At 37.5% G+C, this 21,720-nt stretch overlaps 1 protein-coding gene across 10 annotated transcripts in view; it reads right to left on the minus strand.

Annotated features, from left to right (window-relative positions):
* The window catches only part of LOC120531761 (bromodomain adjacent to zinc finger domain protein 2B-like), a 268,155-nt gene that overhangs the window by 6,701 nt on the left and 239,734 nt on the right, over positions 1-21,720 (minus strand). For 5 of the 10 annotated variants that reach the window (XM_039757463.1, XM_039757465.1, XM_039757462.1 and 2 more), the window contains 6 exons: positions 19,329-19,484; positions 10,031-10,191; positions 7,587-7,894; positions 7,018-7,153; positions 6,788-6,934; positions 6,322-6,596 (listed from right to left, as the gene is read on the minus strand). In XM_039757463.1, coding sequence (XP_039613397.1) covers positions 6,322-6,596; positions 6,788-6,934; positions 7,018-7,153; positions 7,587-7,894; positions 10,031-10,191; positions 19,329-19,484 — 1,183 coding nt within the window. The remainder of the gene's footprint in view (positions 1-6,321; positions 6,597-6,787; positions 6,935-7,017; positions 7,154-7,586; positions 7,895-10,030; positions 10,192-19,328; positions 19,485-21,720) is intronic. The other 5 variants (XM_039757469.1, XM_039757464.1, XM_039757468.1 and 2 more) reach the window with 2 other exon arrangements.

Below are 21,720 nucleotides of genomic sequence, written 5' to 3' on the forward strand. Positions count from 1 at the left end.
CCTATCATCAATCCATACAATAAAGCATTGACTGAAATTGAAACGGACTAAAACAATGTGGAACACAGTCATACATAAGGAAGAAAAATGTGGAAACTTTAAGTGGGCAAACATGAATTTATGACATTAAAATATAAAAACCTTGTGCAATACACATATTTAAATAATCGAAACATACCAAGTCTTTCAACCCACTGAAACTGCTGCTGCATGAATGACCACCATAAGACCATTTGTTCTATAAGTGGAGGATTCACTACAAGTTTAGTACGATATTTTACTTCAAACTACAGCTGGAAACTCGAGATGCTAGCTTGGGAGAATGAGGTTAAACATTACTAATATGGTAGAACTCCTCAAATATTACAATATACAAATCCTTACATGTTGGAATATTGTACTAAACTGTCATTAAAGCACTAAAGAAACGGCACATGCAGGGAGGTAGGAGTTACTTTCTTCATAGTTTGTCATGTATTACTAATCTTTAGGTATTTAAAACATCACAACACCCCTAAAAGTCCTCAGTTCTTCTGTCCTACATGTTGAGAGCTTGGCTAATCTTTGTACAGGAGGTGTGTACAATATTTCCATAATTTAGGTACTGCTGCTATTAAAGTTAACACAATAGTCATTTTTATATAAACACACCCAGGCTATAAAATTTCCAAACTAAGAGTGCAGCAAGCAGAAGTGATGACTTGATTTGTTAGGCATGACTTCATTGATTTGTAGTTTTTAAAGTGTTGTTCAGCAGTACAGAACAGATTAACTCAAAGGTCATGGGTACGCTTTGTGAGCATTCAGTAATTTACAATCTTTAGTTAGTATGTACTGTAAAGTGAGTAAAGGGATATGCTGCAAAACTAATTACAACTGTCACTGAAGCAGTAAGTACCATTGACGTAAGTCACAGCCCTGTCAACAGCAGCGCCTCAGGACCTAACACGACCCGCCATATCCTAACACAGGGTCACGGGGGTCTGATGGAGGCAATCCCAGCCAGCACAGGGCGCAAGGCAAGAACAAATCCTGAGCAGGGCGCCAGCCCAGTGCAGGGCACACACACTAAGGACAGTTTAGGATCGCCAGTGCACCTGACCTGCAGGTCTTTGGAGTGTGGGAGGAAACCGGAGCACCTTGGAGGGAATCCATGCAGACACGGGGAGGTCATGCAAACTCCACGCAGGGAGGACCCGGGAAGCAAACCTGGGTCTCCTAACTGTGACGCAGCATCGCTACCACTGTGCCACCATGCTGCCCCATTTCAATAAACAGAATAATTAAAAGATAGAGACCGAGTGATTCTCCCTTCTATATTCATAACCCACTGCCCAGCTATATAAGCACAATCTTAGCCACTAATAAATTGAATGTTTCCTCTGCACCTTACCACTCGGGTTGCCCAAAGCCATGCCCTATTGTAATTTGTTACTTGTAACAACCAGTGCAACCTTCATTCAAACCATCATCTTTTAGCGTGACACATGATACATATAAAACACACTTTTTTAAAATATAAACAATATGTGTTCATTAATAAAAGTCAATAATGCAGTGAATAGCATGTAAAAATCAAAAGAGGTATATTTATGAGAAGAGACTGGGCATCAGGGTGAGAGACGTCTCTTGCTTCATGTTACTTAACATTTTGTTTGCTGTATGATGCAGTCCCCTTTGGTATTAATGTTACTAATTAATTAATTAATAGTTTTTTTCTCAAAATGCTCTCAGTTTGTTGTAGCCATATTGATACATATTACCCAGCTTCATTGTGACCAAATGTAATGGAGAATACTGACAAATTACGCTTTTACAAGTTTAATAAATCTACTGTATAATGAAACATTTCATCGTCGCACATAAACCTACAAATTTCTGGCTGTAAATGTCACTAAAGGAATGTCTGGAAACACTACAACAGTTTATAGCACAATCATACTGAAGGCTTCAATATGTCAAAGGTTTGTTTCACCTAATATTACGTCAAGATGTTACAAAAATCCAACTGTTCTTGGAGCTCCTGGGTTTCAAAACATTTCTTGTATTTTGTTCCAACTGCATACGTCACTTTTGACACCTTCTTTGTGTTTCATTGTATTCAACTACATTCCTAGAGGTCCGCAGTGGCTGCAAGGTTTTGCTTTAACCAGCTCCTAAGTTAGAAACCGGTTATCCACCTTAGTAAAAGAATGTCTGTCTGGTTGCCATGTTCCTGTCATTCCAGAAGTTGGCACATCACATTTTCAGTAATAAAATGCAGTGTTGCTGCATCACAAACATTAAAACTTTTACAAATCTCATACTAACTGGCATATAACAGAGATATATGCATTGCATGATGCACTGAAAATGTTAATGCTGACGTCTATGTTGACTACTTAGACAGGTAACACAACTAGTTTACTAATAACATATTTTTTGGGCTTAATATTAGTTAACTTGCTTGTTACATTCAGAACCCTTAATTATTTTTTTAATTGCTACCTTTAAGTTTCAATGACAAAGAAGCCACCAGCTCTCCGACTAACATACTTCCATTAAAACCAGTATACATGATTCATAAAGTATCCATGTTAATAAAAAATTTTAAAATAAATGAGAAAAGGGAAAGACCACAAAACATGTGGGTAAAGTTCACAAAACAAATACGCAGTTTTTGCCTTGAAGGAAGAAGTTTAAATTTAATGTCAGTAAATGTAAAGTATTATGCATAGGAAGTAAAAATGTTAGGTTTGAATACACAATGGGCGGTCGGAAAATCGAGAGAACACCTTATGAGAAGGATTTAGGAGTCATAGTGGACTCTAAGCTATCAACTTCCAGACAGTGTTCAGAAGCCTTTAAGAAGGCTAACAGAATGTCAGGCTATATAGTGCCTTGACATGTGGAGTACAAGTCACAGGAGGGTCTGCTCCAGCTTTATAACACACTGGTGAGGCCTCATCTGGAGTCCCGTGTGCAGTTTTGGTCTCCAGGCTACAAAAAGGACATAGCAGTGCTAGAAAAGGTCCAGAGAAGAGCGACTAGGCTGATTCCAGGGCTACAGGGGATGAATTATGAAGAAAGACTAAAAGAGCTGAGCCTTTACAGTTTAAGCAAAAGAAGATTAAGAGGTGACATGATTGAAGTGTTTAAAACTATGAAGTGAATTAGTACAGTGGATCGAGACTGTGATTTTAAAATGAGTTCATCAAGAACACGGGGACACAGTTGGAAACTTGTTAGGAGTAAATTTCACACAATTATTAGGAAGTTTTTCTTCACACAGAGAACAACAGACACTTGGAATAAACTACCGAATAGTGTGGTAGGCAGTAAGACTTTTCAGACTTTTAAAACTCGACTTGATGTTTTTTTATAAGAATTAAGTGGATAGGACTGGTGAGCTTATTTGGGGTGAATGTCCTGTTCTCATCTAGAGTGTTCTAATGTTCTAACAATAACATATTATTAAATACCAAGTTTCATTATTTATTAGGACTGGCTTCCAATTACAAAACTGGTAGGAATGAAAACCTTCAACCACTGCCACTTTCCGGGCTGTAACTGGGTACATCTGCCCCGGGGTCTTGATCTGAAATCTGATTTGCATTTCATTCCAACTGTGCATGTCACCTCCAGGTTTCAAAACTTGGTTCACATTTCATTAAAAATGCACTAGCACATTTGCAGTAATATGTGGAACACAACTCCAAACAGAATTCCTATTATCTGATATCTAGAAGAGTACATGAAAATGATGTGCTGCTTTCCATGCTACAGCAGGGACACATTTCATCTACAGAACTCTACAGATGGCAAGTTTCCTGAGTGATGAGCTTCAATTTCATTTAGATAGTCGACATATCAGGTGAGTTTCATTTCACTGTGTCATGCTGCATGTTTACAGTACTCTATAGTAGCCCATTACATGAACGTAACGTCAAATCATGTCTGCTGTCTATAGGGCTGTATTTTTAATAATGCTCATATTGGAGTGTTTGTTTAACATTTACTACATAGTATCATAGTTCATGTCCGCTTCATACCTGAGCAACAATCATATTGGGGAGACGCTGCAACAGCAAGTATTTCTCCTAGGCGCAAGATTAGGGAGTTTGATCATCGGTGGCACGCTGCTATTCATTTTTGAGCCAATCACAAATGAATTAGAACATTGTTTTAATGTGGTCCATTGCTATCTGATGATGAGAGAAACAGAGAGGCCCTGAATGACAGGCTAAAGTTGCTGTGATTGTGCAAGCTGTATTATGCAAATTGTGTGATGCTGGTACATATAGTGCACAGTACTTCCTGTAGTTAGCCTGGGCTCATGTCAGATCACATTCATACCTCACATAAACTCCACAGGGCTCACTTGACACCATGCCAAGACCACCATTTACTTCACCAGAGTGTGACTGTGTGTTCACATTTACCCAAACAAACTAGACTACAGGTATACACTGCTCAAGAGATTGAAACAACAGCTCTAAATGAACTAGTGGTGAAAACACCTTAACATCCATTGCAATAAATATGAGTGAGAAGACACACTGCTGGTTTGCTCCGACACAAGATTCCAAATAATGTAATCATTACTAGCTTTAACTACCTACTGTGATGTCAATGTTCTCACATGCCTATCTTGCTAAAAATCAAGGTTGAATCCTAGCTTGTAGATCTTAATTCAGTTGGAATACTGTACAAGAAATATGGATTTTGATGTGGTTGGAAATGGAAACAACTTTCTAAGTAGTGACAAAGACAGTGGCCCCAAGATCTCCACTTTGAGGCAGGCCGTCACTGCATGCTTTAAGTTGTTTTTCTTCAATAAGTTAATGATCTATTGATTTTTTTCCTTTCTAAAACAAAATATGAATAAAAACATGGAACTGATGAACCAATTACAAATGCTAACTATCGACAAGTGCAAACAATTGATTACGCAGTACTCTTTACACTGGCATGCTTAAAAATTGTCAACATGTTGCAGCTTGATTAATCACAAGATCAAATAAAACCGTGCACATCAGTCCTGCTCTCACAAAATGACATTGGATTCTTGCAAATTTGAGAACAGATTTGAAGGTTCTTTTATAGGTTTATAATGCGCTGCATGGTTTAGCTCCTGAGTGTCTCTATATCAGCCCAAAAATGGATCTCCATTTACTTCCTTTGTTTTTGCCAGTTAATTTTAGACATAGGGAGAAACTGAATTTACTTATTATGTATCACGATGACTGAATGCTTTGATGCCACACCTAAGAAATTCTCCTAGTCTGAATAGTTTTAGTTGTAATTTAAAATGCTACTTTTATTGTTTTACTTTTTTCTCTATTTTAATCGTATGTATTGTGTATGCTTGTTTTCAAATTTGTTTCTCATTTTTATTACATTTTAATTTTTTTTTGGTATATTATTATTGTATAACTAGCCGAAGCCCGCAGTAGCATACAGCGGTGTAAGAACAGGAACGGAAAACGGTGAGAATGGAATTCAGTATAACAAAGGCTTAGGAAACCACCATTACAGTACAACGAAAATAGCAAGGAGCGAAACCAATGCCAATGGTCGAGAGAGTACCTTCCTGTAGCAGGCTACGGAAAACATAGACATATATAGATAGATGCCGCATTCACTGTGTTACGCAGTCGACACGATAAGTCAGCGTGTCCGCCCTATTGCGAGTGGTAAAAATGCCATTTAAAATAATACAGGTAGACGTGGAAACCGGGTTTTCTGATGAAAAAACAATAACGTTTTAAACAGTATCATTTACATACAACAGGTTTTGGCGAATCGTTTACATACAATTATTTATATCCATTTATACACTAAATGCGTGCGTATCCCATGGTCTTAGAGTTGGCGGGCGTGGCTCTCTGTCTTGCTTGCCCTTAGTTAGAGTTGGTGGGCGGGGCTCTCTGTCTTGCGTGCGCTCTTTGTCTTGCTTGCCCTTAGTTAGAGTTGGCGGGCGGGGCTCTCTGTCTTGCGTGCGCTCTTTGTCTTGCTTGCCCTTAGTTAGAGTTGGCGGGCGGGGCTCTGTGAGTTGGCTCTCTGTCTTGCGTGCGGTGTAAAGTCAACATGGCTCAGAGGTGCATGTGGACTTTTGCACCGACGAAAGCGACTGAGGCTGTGTTTGGTGAGTTGTTGCGTGCCTTGAGAGCGACGCTGGACTCGGGAGGATAGCTGGCGTGCGTGGCTCTGTCGTGCGTATCCCATGAGGCGGTAGGAGGGTTACAGTTGGCGGGCGGGGCTCAGTCTTGCTTGCGCTCACTGTCTTGCATGCCCTTAGTGAATTATATATATAGATGATTACTACAAAAGATCTTTTACCTGCATAAAGCCAGATCCTTGCTATTGTCTTTTGCTGGCTTAGATTTCTTTTGACAAGATGATCCATCTTGCTTAGTTTGACTTGAAGATGTGACTTCGTCTCCTTTCCGCTTTTTTGGATCCTTTACTCGTTTCTTTGGAGTGCTGCTAGTACTTGCAGAGTCATCTTCTGAGACATCTCCAGTTCCAGATTTACTCTTACTTTTTTTAGCTTCACTGTTTTTCTTCCCAGAACGATTCTGCAGTTTTTTATTTTTTGGAGACTGGCCACTTGCCTGAAAACATACAAATAACAGCTACTTAAAAAACAGGATATTCTTCTTAAAGGTCTGATGCTCATGCTGTAGAAAATCATACGGTGGTTATTTAAGTGCCATGTATACAAAATGTAACTGGAAGCCAATTACTTTTTTGTTTTTTCTTTTTTATTGTCCACACAAAGCTCTGTATTGAAGGCCACAATTACCTTCGCAATGCAGGCAGGACAAAACCAGTCACCCTCAGGTATTGTGGTGATCTTGGGTCTATGGCAGTAAGTATGACATCCTTTGTCACAACCATCACAAAGCAAGAGGAGTTCCTCATTATCTCCCTTTCGGCAAATTTGGCAGTACTGCAACATACGAAAATGAACCTTGTAGCTATGAAACTGCAAAACCTCGGAGGTAGACCTGCAGTCAGATTAAAAGTACTTACAACTTTCATGATTGATTTTTCCCAAGCGATTGATTTCTGTAACTGCTGAATACAAAGGGCCACCTGAGCAGCACTGCGGGCTTCACTTAGAGCCTTCCTCCACACTTTCAGGCCGGGGGCAATGTCCTCTTCACCTCTGTTTGTGGGCAGAGTTTAAGACAGATCAATAAGCAGTTTAGTAACAAAATAACAAATCAACAGGTAAAGCCAAATGAAAATACCAACAGTAACAGCAGTGCACAAAAAAGCAGTGAAAATGCAAAACGTAAGCAGCCTGGCTTGACCAAGTAGTGCTGCAGACTTTGGCATCATGCCTTATACATTCAACAGCAGGAATAGGACAGTTTTGCCAACAAGACAAAAATTTTCTGCAGTGAGAGAGTTCTACAAGAAACAATGCACCATGCAGATACAACCTGGCCCTCCATGAACCACAGACATGGGAATCAGAATGTCTCTGAATAAATGAAAATAACAAAATGCACAAAGCAGAAAGAACAGGCAAGACAAAATAGGCTCCAATCAGCATAGAAGCATAATAACTGTTCCAATTAATCTCGATGACCTACCCGTCACCATCACCACTACTTGATGGTGCAGGAGCAGGGACAGTGACTGTGCCCACATTATCCAGTTTGATCTGAATGGTGGTACTTAAGGGGCTCTTCAGATACCTTCTCTCTATGTTCCTCTCCAATTCAGCCAGCCTGGTTACAGCTATATCTAGAGGGTTGTTGATACGCCGCACAATGGTGCCATCACTGCAGTCGTCTTCTTGTCCCCCTACTTGCTCTTCTTTCCTCAAATGAGTGAATGGCTTATGTTCAAAGTAGACCAAGTCTTCCCTCTCTGAATGTGGTTCAGGATAGATCCAGCCCTATTTAATGAAAAACATTGCAACACAAGTTACAGTAAAGCAAAAACAATTTTTTTTCCCAAATGTATACTCTACATATAAAATGTTCATGTATTTTGAATTCATTGTTAATCTGACTCTCAAACAAAATGGGGACAAAAACAGTTATTTTGCATGAAACTACAGTTTTTAAAAGATCTTTTCTACTTCCCTCCTAGCTCTGGCAGGCTGGCCATTTTACAGTAAATTACAATAATCTTCAGTCCAGTGTCTACTTGTTAGACATACTTAAAGGACAACAGTATAGGATGGCAGTGCAAACTCTCAGGGTGTTACTAGTTTAGAGTGTACTTTCTGTATACAGTACAAAAGAGCTTTAGACACCAATGTTAATTAATGCACGAATTCAGACAGATTTCTAGTAAACGCAACCCACACAACTCCACTTTTTACTATGTGCAATTAACCATTTTTGTTATTTCTGCATCTTTAAATTAAAACATGAGGATGCTAATATCTATAATATGACAGAAACCAAGATTACTGTTAGCCCATTGGTTGTAATCTATGCTGCCCTTCCTCAGAACTCAGGTTTTTCTCTTATTTAACATTGCAGAGTGCTTGTTGGTAAGCAAGCGTTTCTTTCCGATATTTTAACATCCAATGAAGTGCAGTCTTGAAAATACTTTTCTTTGTGTAAGGATTTGCCTCTCAACAGATTGTATCCATACTATGGTAAGTAGATATATTGGGTGGTCCAGATCTAATTGTGCAATTTTCATTATGCTATAATTTATTAAGTTTATTACATGGAAAAATCACCCGAAAAATTCCGGACCATCGAGAAGTGTGCGAACTGACGACATGAAGAATCGTCTTTGCGCCGAACTGGAATTGTCCCCGCATAAATCAAAGTCATCCAGACTACCTATCTATATAATTAGATCTGGACCACCCTGTAGTAAGAGGAATCTGTCAGTCAGCTCCAACGCACTGAGATCATACCGCATCATGGCAGGGGTAAGCACACTGAGCCCATGGACTCTACTCACCAGCCCTGACCGTCTTTCTTTTTTTTACTTTCTTCCGTTTCTTTTGTTTTTTGTTTAAAAAGAGAACTCTCACTTGGATGAAGTTGCTAGATACAGGAGCATAATCTTTGTGAGCAAGCCGTTGCCCTGAAATATGACTGACTGCATTTGTAAGCAGGGATATGGTGGCACTCAGTTGTGCCAAAACAGCACTTCACAACTTCAGTTAACTGCGGAGTAGACAACAAATACGCCTATTAATAATGTTTGGTAAAATAAACATGCAATTCTTATAAAATTGTAAAACTATTAATATGATAAAACATATTTATAAAATGACATTTGGTCCTTTTATCATGCCTTAGCGATGTACTGCCTGTCCTACTGCTGCTCTCTTATTTTATATAACAGTATTTTCATGAAGAGAAACACTTGCCAAACAGCTGGATTTAGCAAAGACTTAATATGTTCAGTACAACAGGCAAACTGACATGCAAACAGAGACTTGAGACTGATGGAACATAAAATCATGAAAACTTTGCACCCATGTTGTTGAAGTGGGTCCTTATTCGCCCAAGTCCGTCTCAGTATATGACTATAAATGTCCCAGGTTCACGAAGGTAAAATGCCTGCTGCGAGCAACCTAAGCACCATACACCTCTAAAGGTCATTTGAATCTGTTTTATGTATCAATCAGTTCATCGTTGTGTTCTATATAATGATTAGTCTAAAATAGCTTGTTCTTGCCTATACGTCTGTTTAGATGCAATAAATATGTTTAATATTCTTCCTTAAAAAACTCAGGTCATAATACACATTTTCAAATATGTAGTTAAACAAGCCTTAATAGTATTGCAAAGTTATACAAGCAAACGTTATTCTACACTTTGTAATCAAATGAGCTGTACTTTATAATTTAATTTGTGCATTCAGGCTTTAATTATGGTTAGAACTAAACACTCCCTTACCATTAGGTACACCGTTCAAAGAACACGCATAGCAACTGTTACAGTCAGCAAATGTTCCTTCTTTGATTTTAGCTAAAGTTGGCACAACAAACAGCTGTCTCTGTTGGTGAGGGGCTTGCCGTTAACACATATGGTCAAACATCTGTTTCAGTTCTTACCTTTACTTGTAGACTGGCTGAAGCGACTCTTCTTTCTAGCTCCTCTACTTGTTGCAGAATGGCTATGTCCATTTCCATGGCTTGTTCTTCTACACACCAGCTGTCCAGAGTTTCCTGAGTTACGAGGTTTTCTTCATTGTCATTTATTTCAATGATAGGGACTGCAGATAAAAAGCAACATTTTGAAGAAATTGGTTTTCAGATTTGTGAATAATAATAATAATTAATTAATAATTATTATTAAATAATTACTAATAATATTAATTAATAAATAATAATTAATAATAATAATCAATAATAATAAGGAGATAATAATCTTATCTCCTTTATTTAAAACGGCAAAATCACATTTTATACATACAACTTATTTTGCTACATTTCTAGCCACTAGGAAAACAAAATTCATCGCATTGCAAACTGCTTTGTTTGCTGAAGTATATTGTTTCGCTATCATTCACTGAGAAGCAGCCTCTAATTATAAATGTATTCAGTTCAGTAGCTAATTTCTGAATATGTCCAAAAGCATCACTTATTGTAAGTGTGATATCTTAAAACCAACACAAGAAAAAGTGCTTATATAAGATTTGTAAAATAACATTTTGATCATCATTACTCTCAGACCTGCATTTAAAAATCCAGGTAGCTATGTGGGGTTTTAACTGTCAAAGTGAACATTTCAGTTCCTTTTGTTAAGAAAAAATATTTAAAAGCTTTGAGGATAAGTTCCGTATGTTTCAAGGCGAAGTTAAGTTTTTACAATTGTTGTATAAATTAATTTGCCACGGGAAATTGTGTTCTTAAGTGAATCATTTTTATACATAAATACTGTGCCTCTTCTTGTCATTTAAAATTAGGTCTACATGTACCTGACCAAATGTGAAAAAAATCATTAAAGCACCAAAGGGTTTGATTTCTGAGTTATGTGTATGATAACAAATTAAAGATAAGGATGCATTCCTGTTCACTTGTCTGTTCACAATGGTGTTTTTATGTAAAAAAGAAATAGAATAGCACAAAACCACGCGTAAGTCTGAAACTGTTTTAGTGATGAAAAATCTGACTGTCTACTATTAACAATGGAAATGTAATTTAGTTAGGCACCAATTTACAGCCAAATTAGTTGAGGCCATTCTTACTAAAGGCTGAGAGTCATAGGAGAATGACAGGGAAATAATGACCCAGAAATGACCATAACCAGCTGTCGCAGGCCGCAAAGCCCTTTAATGTGTACTTGCAGCAGCACTGCTAGCCACAGTGTGTTACACACTGAATAGAAGCCGGGAGAGAAGCGATGGTGGAGCTGCAGAAGTAGCAGTCTCATTTGGCTGTCTTCCTTCCAAATATATATATATATATATATATATATATATATATATATATATATATATATATATATATATATATATATATAAACTACTCAAAAAATTAAAGGAACACTTTGAAAACACATCAGATCTCAATGGGAAAAAGAAATCCTCCTGGATATCTATACTGATATAGACTGGGTAATGTGTTAGGAACAAAAGGATGCCACATCGCTTGATGGAAATGAAAATGATCAACCTACAGAGCCCTGAATTCAAAGACGCCCAAAAATCAGAGTGAAAAATTATGTGGCAGGCTAGTCCATTTTGCCAAAATTTAATTGCAGCAACTCAAAATTGTACACAGCACTTTGTATGGCCCCTGTGTTCTTGTATACATGCCTGACAACATCGGTGAATGCTTCTAATGAGATGACAGATGGTGTTGTGGGGATCTCCTCCCAGATCTAAGCCAGGGCATCACTGAGCTCCTGGACAGTCTGAGGTGCAACCTGGTGGCATTGGATGGACTAAAACATAATGTCCCAGAGGTGTTCTATTGGATTTAGGTCAGGAAAGTGTGGTGGCCAGTCAATGGTATCAATTCCTTCATCCTCCAGGAACTGCCTGCATACTCTCACCACATGAGGTCAGGAATTGTCGTGCACCAGGAGCCACTGTACCAGCATAGGGTCTGACAATGGGTCCAAGGATTTCATCCTGATACCTAATGGCAGCCAAGGTGCCTTTGTCAAGCCTGTAGCGGTCTGTGTGACCCTCCATGGATATGCCTCCCCAGACAATCATTAACCCACCACCAAACTGCTCATGCTGAATGATGTTGCAGGCAGCATAATGTTCTCCATGGCTTCTCCAGACCCTCTCACTTCTGTCACGTGCTCAGGGTGAACCTGCTCTCATCTGTAAAAAGCACAGGGCACCAGTGGTGCATCTGCCAATTCTGTTATTCTATGGCGAATGCCAATCGAGCTGCATGCTGCTGGGCAGTGAGCTCAGGGCCCATTAGAGGACATGGGGCCCTTGGGTCACCCTCATGAAGTCTTTCTGGTTGTTTGGTCAGAGACATTCACACCAGTGGCCTGCTGGAGGACATTTTGTAGGGCTCTGGCAGTGCTCATCCTGTTCCTCCTTGCCCAAAGGGGCAGATACTGGTCCTGCTGATGGGTTATGGACCTTCTATGGCCCTCTCCAGCTCTCCTAGAGTAACTGCTTTGTCTCCTAGAATCTCCTCCATGCCCTTGAGACTGTGCAGGGAGACACAGCAAACCTTCTGGCAATGACACATATATGTGCCATCCTGGAGAAGTTGGACTACCTGTGCAACCTCTGTAGGGTCCAGGTATCGCCTCATGCTACCAGTAGTGACACTGACTGTAGCCAAATGCAAAACTAGTGAAGAAACAGTCAGAAAAGATGAGGAGGGAAAAATGTCAGTGGCCTCCACCTGTTAAACCATTCCTGTTTTGGGGTCATCTCATTGTTGCCCCTCTAGTGCATCTGTTGTTAATTTCATTAACACCACAGCAGCTGAAACTGATTAACAACCCCTCTGCTACTTAACTTACCAGATTAATATCCCATAAGTTTCATTGACTTTATGCTATACTCTGATTAAAAGTGTTCCTTTAATTCTTTTGAGCAGTATATATATATATATATATATATATATATATATATATATATATATATATATATATATATATATATATATATATATATATAAAAATATAGATGGATACTTTACTAATCCCAAGGGGAAATTCACATACTCCAGCAGCAGCTTGATACTGATAAAAAACAATATTAAATTAAAGAGTGATAAAAATGAAGGTATAACAGACAATAACTTTGTATAATGTTAACGTTTACCCCCCCAGGTGGAACTGAAGAGTCGCATAGTGTGGGGGAGGAACGATCTCCTCAGTCTGTCAGTGGAGCAGGACGGTGACAGCAGTCTGTCGCTGAAGCTGCTCCTCTGTCTGGAGATGATACTGTTTAGTGGATGCAGTGAATTCTCCATGATTGACAGGAGCCTGCTCAGCGCCCGTCACTCTGCCACGGATGTCAAACTGTCCAGCTCCATGCCTACAACAGTATCTTATTGCAGATGTTGAAGGACGCAAGCCTTCTAAGGAAGTATAGTCAGCTCTGTTCTTTCTTACACAGAGCATCAGTATTGGTAGTCCAGTCAAATTTATCATCCAGCTGCACTCCCAGGTATTTATAGGTCTGTACCCTCTGCAGAAAGTCTCCCCTGATGATCACGGGGTCCGTGAGGGGCCTGGGTCTCCTAAAATCCACCACCAACTCCTTGGTTTTGCTGGTGTTCAGTTGTAGGTGGTTTGAGTCGCACCCTTTAACAAAGTCCTTGATTAGGTTCCTATACTCCTTCTCCTGCCCACTCCTGATGCCGCCCACGATAGCGAACTTTTGCACATGGCAGGACTCCAAGTTGTATTTGGAGTCTGATGTATATAGGCCCTGTATATATATATATATATATATATATATATATATATATATATATATATATATATATATATCATTGTGCTTACAGAGTGATTGATTGGCCATATTATGCACACTTATTTTGAAGTCACGATTCATGCAGCTGGCATGTTATTTTTGTTTCCTATCTGTGCAAATGGTGTGCAATTTTTTTCTTCCATCAAGAAGACAGAATCACCTTGTAAACAGTAATAACACCATTATTTCACAGGGTCTCATATATTTTCTGACTCTTGGAGGGCCCTTAAAGTTTTGTTTGGATCGGCAGTGCTCCACGTTGCTAATTCTTATGCATTTGGCCCATACCGCACCACAGAAAATGCATGTGACTGCCAGAACTTGAAGATTGCTTTGTGCTACATTGTACAGATAGTTAAAGTATGCTTTTTTGTGGCCCACAGAGCCTCAGCAGCAATGACATGTAGAATTTGTGGCTAACAACAAGCTAATCTGATATACTGCCTAATGGTCAGTCAGAAATGGATCTGCAAGTCGGCACACGACTGTACTGTATAGGTGTGCAGTTCTTATGGAGGGTGGCAGAGAAGACAGTCATTAGCACTGCTGCTCAACAGATACAGGGACCTGTACCTCATGCCTGGTTGTTGTCAGTGTGGTGTTTGCACTTTTCCTTGATTTAGCATTGGTTTTATTTCCACATCTCCAAAGACATGCAAGTTTGGTAAACTGGCTTTCAAATGACTGTGAATGGGAGTGTGAATGTGTGTGTAAGTGCAGGAGTGGGTATAATATGACCTCTCACTTGTCTAAATCCTCAGGAAAATTTTACCATAGTCTATGGTTGGCAGCAAACCAAATTTAGCAGGTGTACATTGGGTTTTTACATGGGGAGGGGAGACAATGTGTGAATACAATATCTGTCTATCTATCTATCTATCTGTCTGTCTATCTGTCTATCTATCTACTTCAGTGTTTTAGATTTACAACAAATATGCCCAAGGTTGCATATACAACAAACCAGAGCAAACAGAACTTCAATCTTCATAATGTCATGAATGCAGATATGCACCACTGCTCAAGAAGTCCGTAGCCAAGCTAAGGGTGTATCTGTCACACATGTGTAAGGCAGACCTATAAGCACAAAAGACCCACCACATAGTACAGAATACAGAGGGTCTCAGTAATGGAAGATCATGAAATAAAACAAAAATAAAGTAGCTATGCAAATTGAAGAATGACTCTTCAATAGCTTAGCCTACCACACTGCATGCAGCTAACAAGTCTACGAAAATAACTTCATTGATGCACTGGTGACTTAATATATCGCTAGAAAAATGTTTCACAATCGAATAAATTAAATTGTCAAAAATTGGACTTTTTGAAAAAAATCAAAAAACAAGTTGATTTGTGTAAAAGAAAAATAAAACATTTGTATGCACCTGTAATCATTCTTTGGCTATTCCAGTTTTATTGGAAGTAGTACCGTACACTTAATTTATTGAAAAAAATGTACTGCAGTTTTTAAAGTGTTGAAAATCTTTAAATTGCTTTTGTTTCAGTACATTAAAAGCCAAACTTAAATCAATAACTTGAATACATTTTTGAGCAGATTCTTTGTACTTTTACACAAGTACATTTTTGAATGAGTACTTATACTTTTACGTAAATATTTTTGTACTTTTGCTTGAATACCAGTTTGGGCTACTGTACCCATAATACCGTGCAAGCATATATCAAGAGATTATTTTCAGAGTGTGGTGATCTCACAACCAAAGTGAAGGTGTTGCTGAAATTAAGTAGCCATTTACTTAAACTTATTGCAGGTTAAAGTAACAAGTGATAACTGAACATACTAGTCATTTAATATTTGCTTATTCTGATTATGCCGAGGACCTCAATCTGTCACAATATCTTGAGAAAATTCTACTCTGCCACAAACAGTCAAATTCTGTGTTCCATGTATTCGTGTATTAAGTTAACTGGTATGTAAAATATGATATACAATTCGACAACTAGAAGGAAACTGTCTTTTTAAATGTAATTAGTTTTGTTTTGTTGAGTAAACCAAAACTAATGAAATGTGACAGAAACTAAAAGTTAACTGCTGAAAAAAATGAAAACTAAATAAAATCTTTAAAATAAAATGAAAAATAAAAAAAAAATCTCATGACCAGAAGAACACTGGTTAAAATACAGCTATTAAACCATTGATCTCATCATTAGAGGTGTTGAACTCGATGTGGAAATTGAAAATGTGTCATCATGTAATGGAAATTGCAGTTCATAAATTATCTAAGTTTACAGTTTTTGCCAAACAGTAATTTTTTTATCCAGTTTTTTTTTATTACTTTATGCAAGACATATGCAACAAAACAAATAAATATTTATAAAAATGTTTTTTAACAAATCATGTAAAGGGAGTGATGTGTCTTGATGGAGGGGTCTGGCACCCCAGGGCCGGTGCCACCATTAAGGCGAAAGGCATTCTCGTTGGGCGCATATCATGAGGGTGGGAGAAAACCCAGCCACACAGGTTAGCTTTAGTCGGTTGGCACACTAATAAGCCTGGCCTAGGGTGCAACATAACCTAGCACTGGCACTGCTGGCCCCCTTAGTGTCAAGAGAGCCCTAACTGCTCAAATCAGTCTCAAAAGAACAACAGCGACTGCAGAACTCACAAATCGAGCCAAAGGAAACCAGGACCCCCTGGTCACAAATGTTGCCACAAATGGAAAAAAGTTAACACAGTCAAAAGCACAGCCGAACCTCTTTTAAAATGGCAGAAGCTTACGCACAATGTGACTTTCTACTAAAAAATGATATGGATACGTTGTTACATGTGTGCAATCTCAAGCTCAGCACTAATAAACATTCTTCCCTTGGATGGCTCTGGTAGGTTTCAAGGGTTTTGTTTTCATGGTTGCAGATGTGCTCTGAAGAGAACGCCACTCTAAACCACAGGAGTAGGTGGAATACCCATTAGACTAAGCACTGCGGAGCACTCACATGGGTTTATGCAGAAATAGCTAAAGGTAAACATGCCGGGAGTTTTCATCTTTAGGACAGAATGCCACTTAGCAAAGTAAACAAACAACTTCATTTAGAAAATCGAGTTTTACATTTAGAAGCCTTCAGTGGGCTAATTAACTGCTAGGCATGACTGATTCAAATAAAGGGTTCAAGGTCTTTAATGAAGTTAACATTTAAAACTGTTCATCCATTAATTTTGGACCCAGTCTGTAAAACTACAGAGCTGTAGAGAGCAGCAGTCTATCAGAGCAGAACTAAACACGGGGCAAAAATCATCACTGCATGTTATGATAATAAGAATATATATATAGCGAAACAGCAATCATTTTTCACATATGCTGTAATTATTTATAAGCATCAACTAGATAAGAATATAGTTTAGACGCACTGATAAGCCGTGTTCTAATTATTACTTTAATATAATTACGATGCAAAAACCAGAACCAGTGTAGTGTACAAGTGATAGGTGGGGATGTTTTCTGCGCAGAGCAAGAACGCATTCAGATCGATAACGAAACGAAATTATAAATTGTAAATTAGTTTCTTCCTAGAAATTATTATCGGTATAATGTTTACGTTTATTTTTGTTATTGCCTCATAAATTTCAACCGCTGTGTCTGATGCAGTCACGGAAGGACAGTCTGAAAATTATTTTTGAAGTATTTGTGGATAAAAATCAGAGAATTTTACTTTTTTTCATTTTTGAGTGCTATTTTTCAGAACCCTGATGCTTACACACAAATTGTACTGAGCCATTTGGCCAATAATGCCGCACCCAAAAATGTGCCACCCGGGGCGGACCGCCCCCTCCACCCGCCCTAGCTACGCCACTGCATGTCCCCCGATAAAAGATTACATTGCTGTTTTATTAATAACATTTTAAAACAATACTTGTTTCATGGAGATGACTAAACTAAATTATCCTGGCATTATATCCTGTGATATAAGAATTCCGCAGATTATGTGATGCTTCTTTTAAAGGCAAGAGTAGAAGGTTGCTTTCACAAAGTGCTTTTTAAAGTTCAGTGACTTAGAAAAGCTCAACAAAGAATCCACTTATATGTAATACACCAACTTTGAAAGCTACTAAGCACAACATCATTTTTTCAGTTCTGATCAAGAAACCAGTTTCTGGTACCAGCATCGCTTAATCCTTTCAAAATTTGACATACTTATTTTATGCTACAATTTGATTTGCTTAAGATGAAAAGCTTCGACTTGGCCATTCTTTCCAAATGACTCATAGGCTTCTATCTTGAAATTAACCTGGTGGCTCTTGTCTCAGCTTTCTCTAGAGCTCAGTCTTCTGCTTTTCAAACTTACCGTGACAAACATACTTTTTTAATATGGTACTCAATTAGTTCATTTTAATAATGTATTAAACCACAAATGTACAGTTTTCCTATGAGATGTTTTTCTGTTATTATGAAAGAATGAAAAAAAAAACCATACATAGAAGTAAGTCTGCTTTGTTTTAGCAAATAGACTGAGGTGTAGCTGTAACTACTGTGAATTTGCCCTGAAAAAACACTTGCAATATATTCAGTAAGACTGCCTTACATCATGGAGGTTATGTTACAGTCTACTGCCACATATCCTCTTTTGTGACTACAGCTTCATGGTGATCTGTTTATGGGTGTGGAACAAGGATACAGGAGTAAAGAAAAAAATCACTGATAACAATTATGAACAAGGAAGCAAATAGTTAAGTTCAGTTATGGGAAGACTTAGTAACTGACAAGAAAATATCAGAAAAAATCAATGGGAGAAACATTTTTTCTCTAAAAGAAAATTAAATCAATGTTTTCAAAAATGTATACCCTTTCATGTATTTAAGGACATTTATTTGTATTTTGTGAACTCAACAGCATAAAGTAAGAAAAAAAAATACATATATAATTGTTTCTTGCCCAAAAATGGATGACTACAAAACCCTGTTGGAGATTAGTCACTTTACAGTATTTAGTGTTAGGATCTTCTAGTTTGTTTTCATTAATACAACACCATGTGCTGAATAACAAATACTTCCAGGCATGTCAGTATTAATTAGATTACTTTTTTATTATTTGCACAGTGTTTGGTTATATAAAACTATTATGTTGTGAACTCACAGAAAATTATGCATATGTTTTTTATTGCTGTGTGACCGCTCTGTCATTTTACGTTTATCGTTCTGTGAGTGTTCAGATTGTTGCTTGATTTGTTGTTACATTAAGTTAGGCCGCAGTGTAATGTTCCTTGATTATGTTCACCACTTTTTTAAGTCGCTTTGGATAAAAGTATTTGCCAGGCAAATAAAACTCAATGTTATTCTTTGTTAAGAGCTGAAACATGTTCATTACACTTGTGATACTGATTTCTGACACTGATGACACTGACCAGCCTGATGGCACAGGAGAATGAAAAGTCAGTAAATTACTAACTGCTTTAAATGAACGAACATGAAAGGGTCAAAATCGGAGTCTTTTGCTTACCATCTTTGTTCTTGGCACAGGCTTGACAGATGTAATCCATATGCTTCTGAATTTGCTTCTGCAGTGCTTTTTCTCTTATTCCTCTGAAATGTAAACCTTTAACAAGGGCTTTCAGTTCTTCTGAATCAGTTATTCGCCACCATCCAGTTTGCATTTCTACAGTAAGAAATATTTAAAATGTTAACCCTTCAGGACTGATTTTTACTATCAGAAGAATTATATCCTAAAGTATAAATGTCACATGAACCTTATTTGCATGCTTTTAGTTGCATACACAGGTCAAGCTTATTATGAGCACCTATCCCAGTATAAAACAAGCTGGCTGAATTACTCTTGTATTGTATTTATCAGAATGAAGAATATTGTTAACATTGCTATTAAAAGAAATGTATTCAAATGAGTATTTTTAATGTTTATGTTCATATTGGGCATTAGATAATAATTATTTACTTCAATACACCCACAAAACAATCATTCATTTTACAAATTTACCCTCTTATGAATTATATGAATATTCCAATTAAAACCGAAAACTTTAGTTACATAAATCAATAATGATTTCTTTGTGTGAAGGACTTTATCTCACACTTAACACTCTTTTCTTTAGTGCTGACTGGTGTCCTAGTGTGTGAGATTCACTATTAAACTGGAAATGTTCTGCCACATCAGGTTTTGTTGGTGCCCCCCAGTAGCCTTCTCTGTTTAAGATGACAAAGGTTTATTTTTATTTTATGTACATATATAATTTGTTTATTTTATTGCTTACGATGCACACATTATGGGCTAGAAAAACACAGAGAGCTCAATTATACAATTTACCCTGTAATTACTTGCCGAACTCTAGTTTCAGTGGAGAAGTCATAGTGCCAGTTCACATGGCAACACTGGCCTGCGTGTCACACTAAATAAACTGAGATTATCGGACCTTTTATACATTTGGACAGATAAGCAAAGTTTAAAAAAAATGTCAGCATACTAAGTACATAAACAGCTAACGTGTTGTTTAAATGAAGTAAATATTTTCATTTATGCTCAAGGATTAAAATATATTTTTATTTGTATTTAGGTTTACTATGAGTAAAGGTTAGTTAATGTATGTATTTCTTACTTTGTACCATTGTCTTAATGTATTTTTTGTGACTATTTGTACATTAAAGCTCCAAGGTGAACCTTAGTGGCATAGCATGCTTTTAGTTGTGCACACAGGCAGGGCTTATTACGAGCACCAATCCTAGCGTAAAATTGTAACAAAAAAGAAGGCCCACGCTATTTCCTTAGCATGAATCTTCATGTCCTGGTCAAAATTATTATAATATAAATAATAATGAAACAATTTAGAGTATCTGCTTTTGAAATACACATGCACGGCTTACAATTTTAAGGGAAGACACAGCTACGCATTTTGACGTTAATGTGCAAATCACACAAACTGAGCTAGTTACACTTTAACCTTTAATAAAGCTTCTGGACAAAATAATTAAAATTATTCTGAAAATTGTTTGAAAAAATGTTAGTTCAGCACTTTTGAACACTTCAAGTAAGTTAATGACAAATGTTTCCCTTAAATAAACAGACCCCAGACAAACGTGTTTACATTTTTCAGGTTAACCCTGGTACAGTTTCAATATAAAATGTAATGTTAATGGCAATAACTCTTAATTATAAATACAAGCATTTTCTAATGTAGATCCCAAATATTATAAATTACAAGGTATATGGGACTTACAAAACATAGGTTCATAAAGACTGCTTTTTTTCTGCACTATAAAAGCATCTTCAGTTTTTCAATAGTACAGCATTTTAATAAAAGGTTGCTTTATTACATTATGGAGAGGAGAGGTTGGGAGCATGTAGTGATCACTGAATGATTAAAGTTTGTATCAACTTTCTAAAAGAACTGACTGTTATGCATATTAAAAAAAATCACATACATCAGTTATATAAAATGATCCTACACAGGCAAAAAAAAACAAATCCGTCTGCTATATGATTTTAAAAATTAGGAGATAAAATAAGTGGGTTTAATTACTTTGTATTGTAGTTACCAGAATGAGGAATATTGTTAACATTGTCATTAATGTTGATCAGTGAATTTTGCCAAAGCATTATTTGCATCGAATTTGTGTTTGCGTTTGCACTTCAAAATATTTACTTAAAATTTGGCCAGTTTACGAGAATTTTTCTTTTTTTTTTTTAATACCAGTGCCCCATAATGCTTTGCGAGGCCATTGCAATGTTCTCCGGAGTTGTAACAGCCAACATTGATGGGACTGCCCCCGGGTATACAATGCTGATTATTTGCATTATAGACTCTGTGGGACAAGTTATCTGTGCTTGTAGCCAAATGTGCAGGTTGATCTTCGAGTTGCACATCTCTGACTGCATTCCTTCT

Source organism: Polypterus senegalus, chromosome 6 (assembly GCF_016835505.1).
Source record: "Polypterus senegalus isolate Bchr_013 chromosome 6, ASM1683550v1, whole genome shotgun sequence".
Classification (NCBI taxonomy): domain Eukaryota; kingdom Metazoa; phylum Chordata; class Cladistia; order Polypteriformes; family Polypteridae; genus Polypterus; species Polypterus senegalus.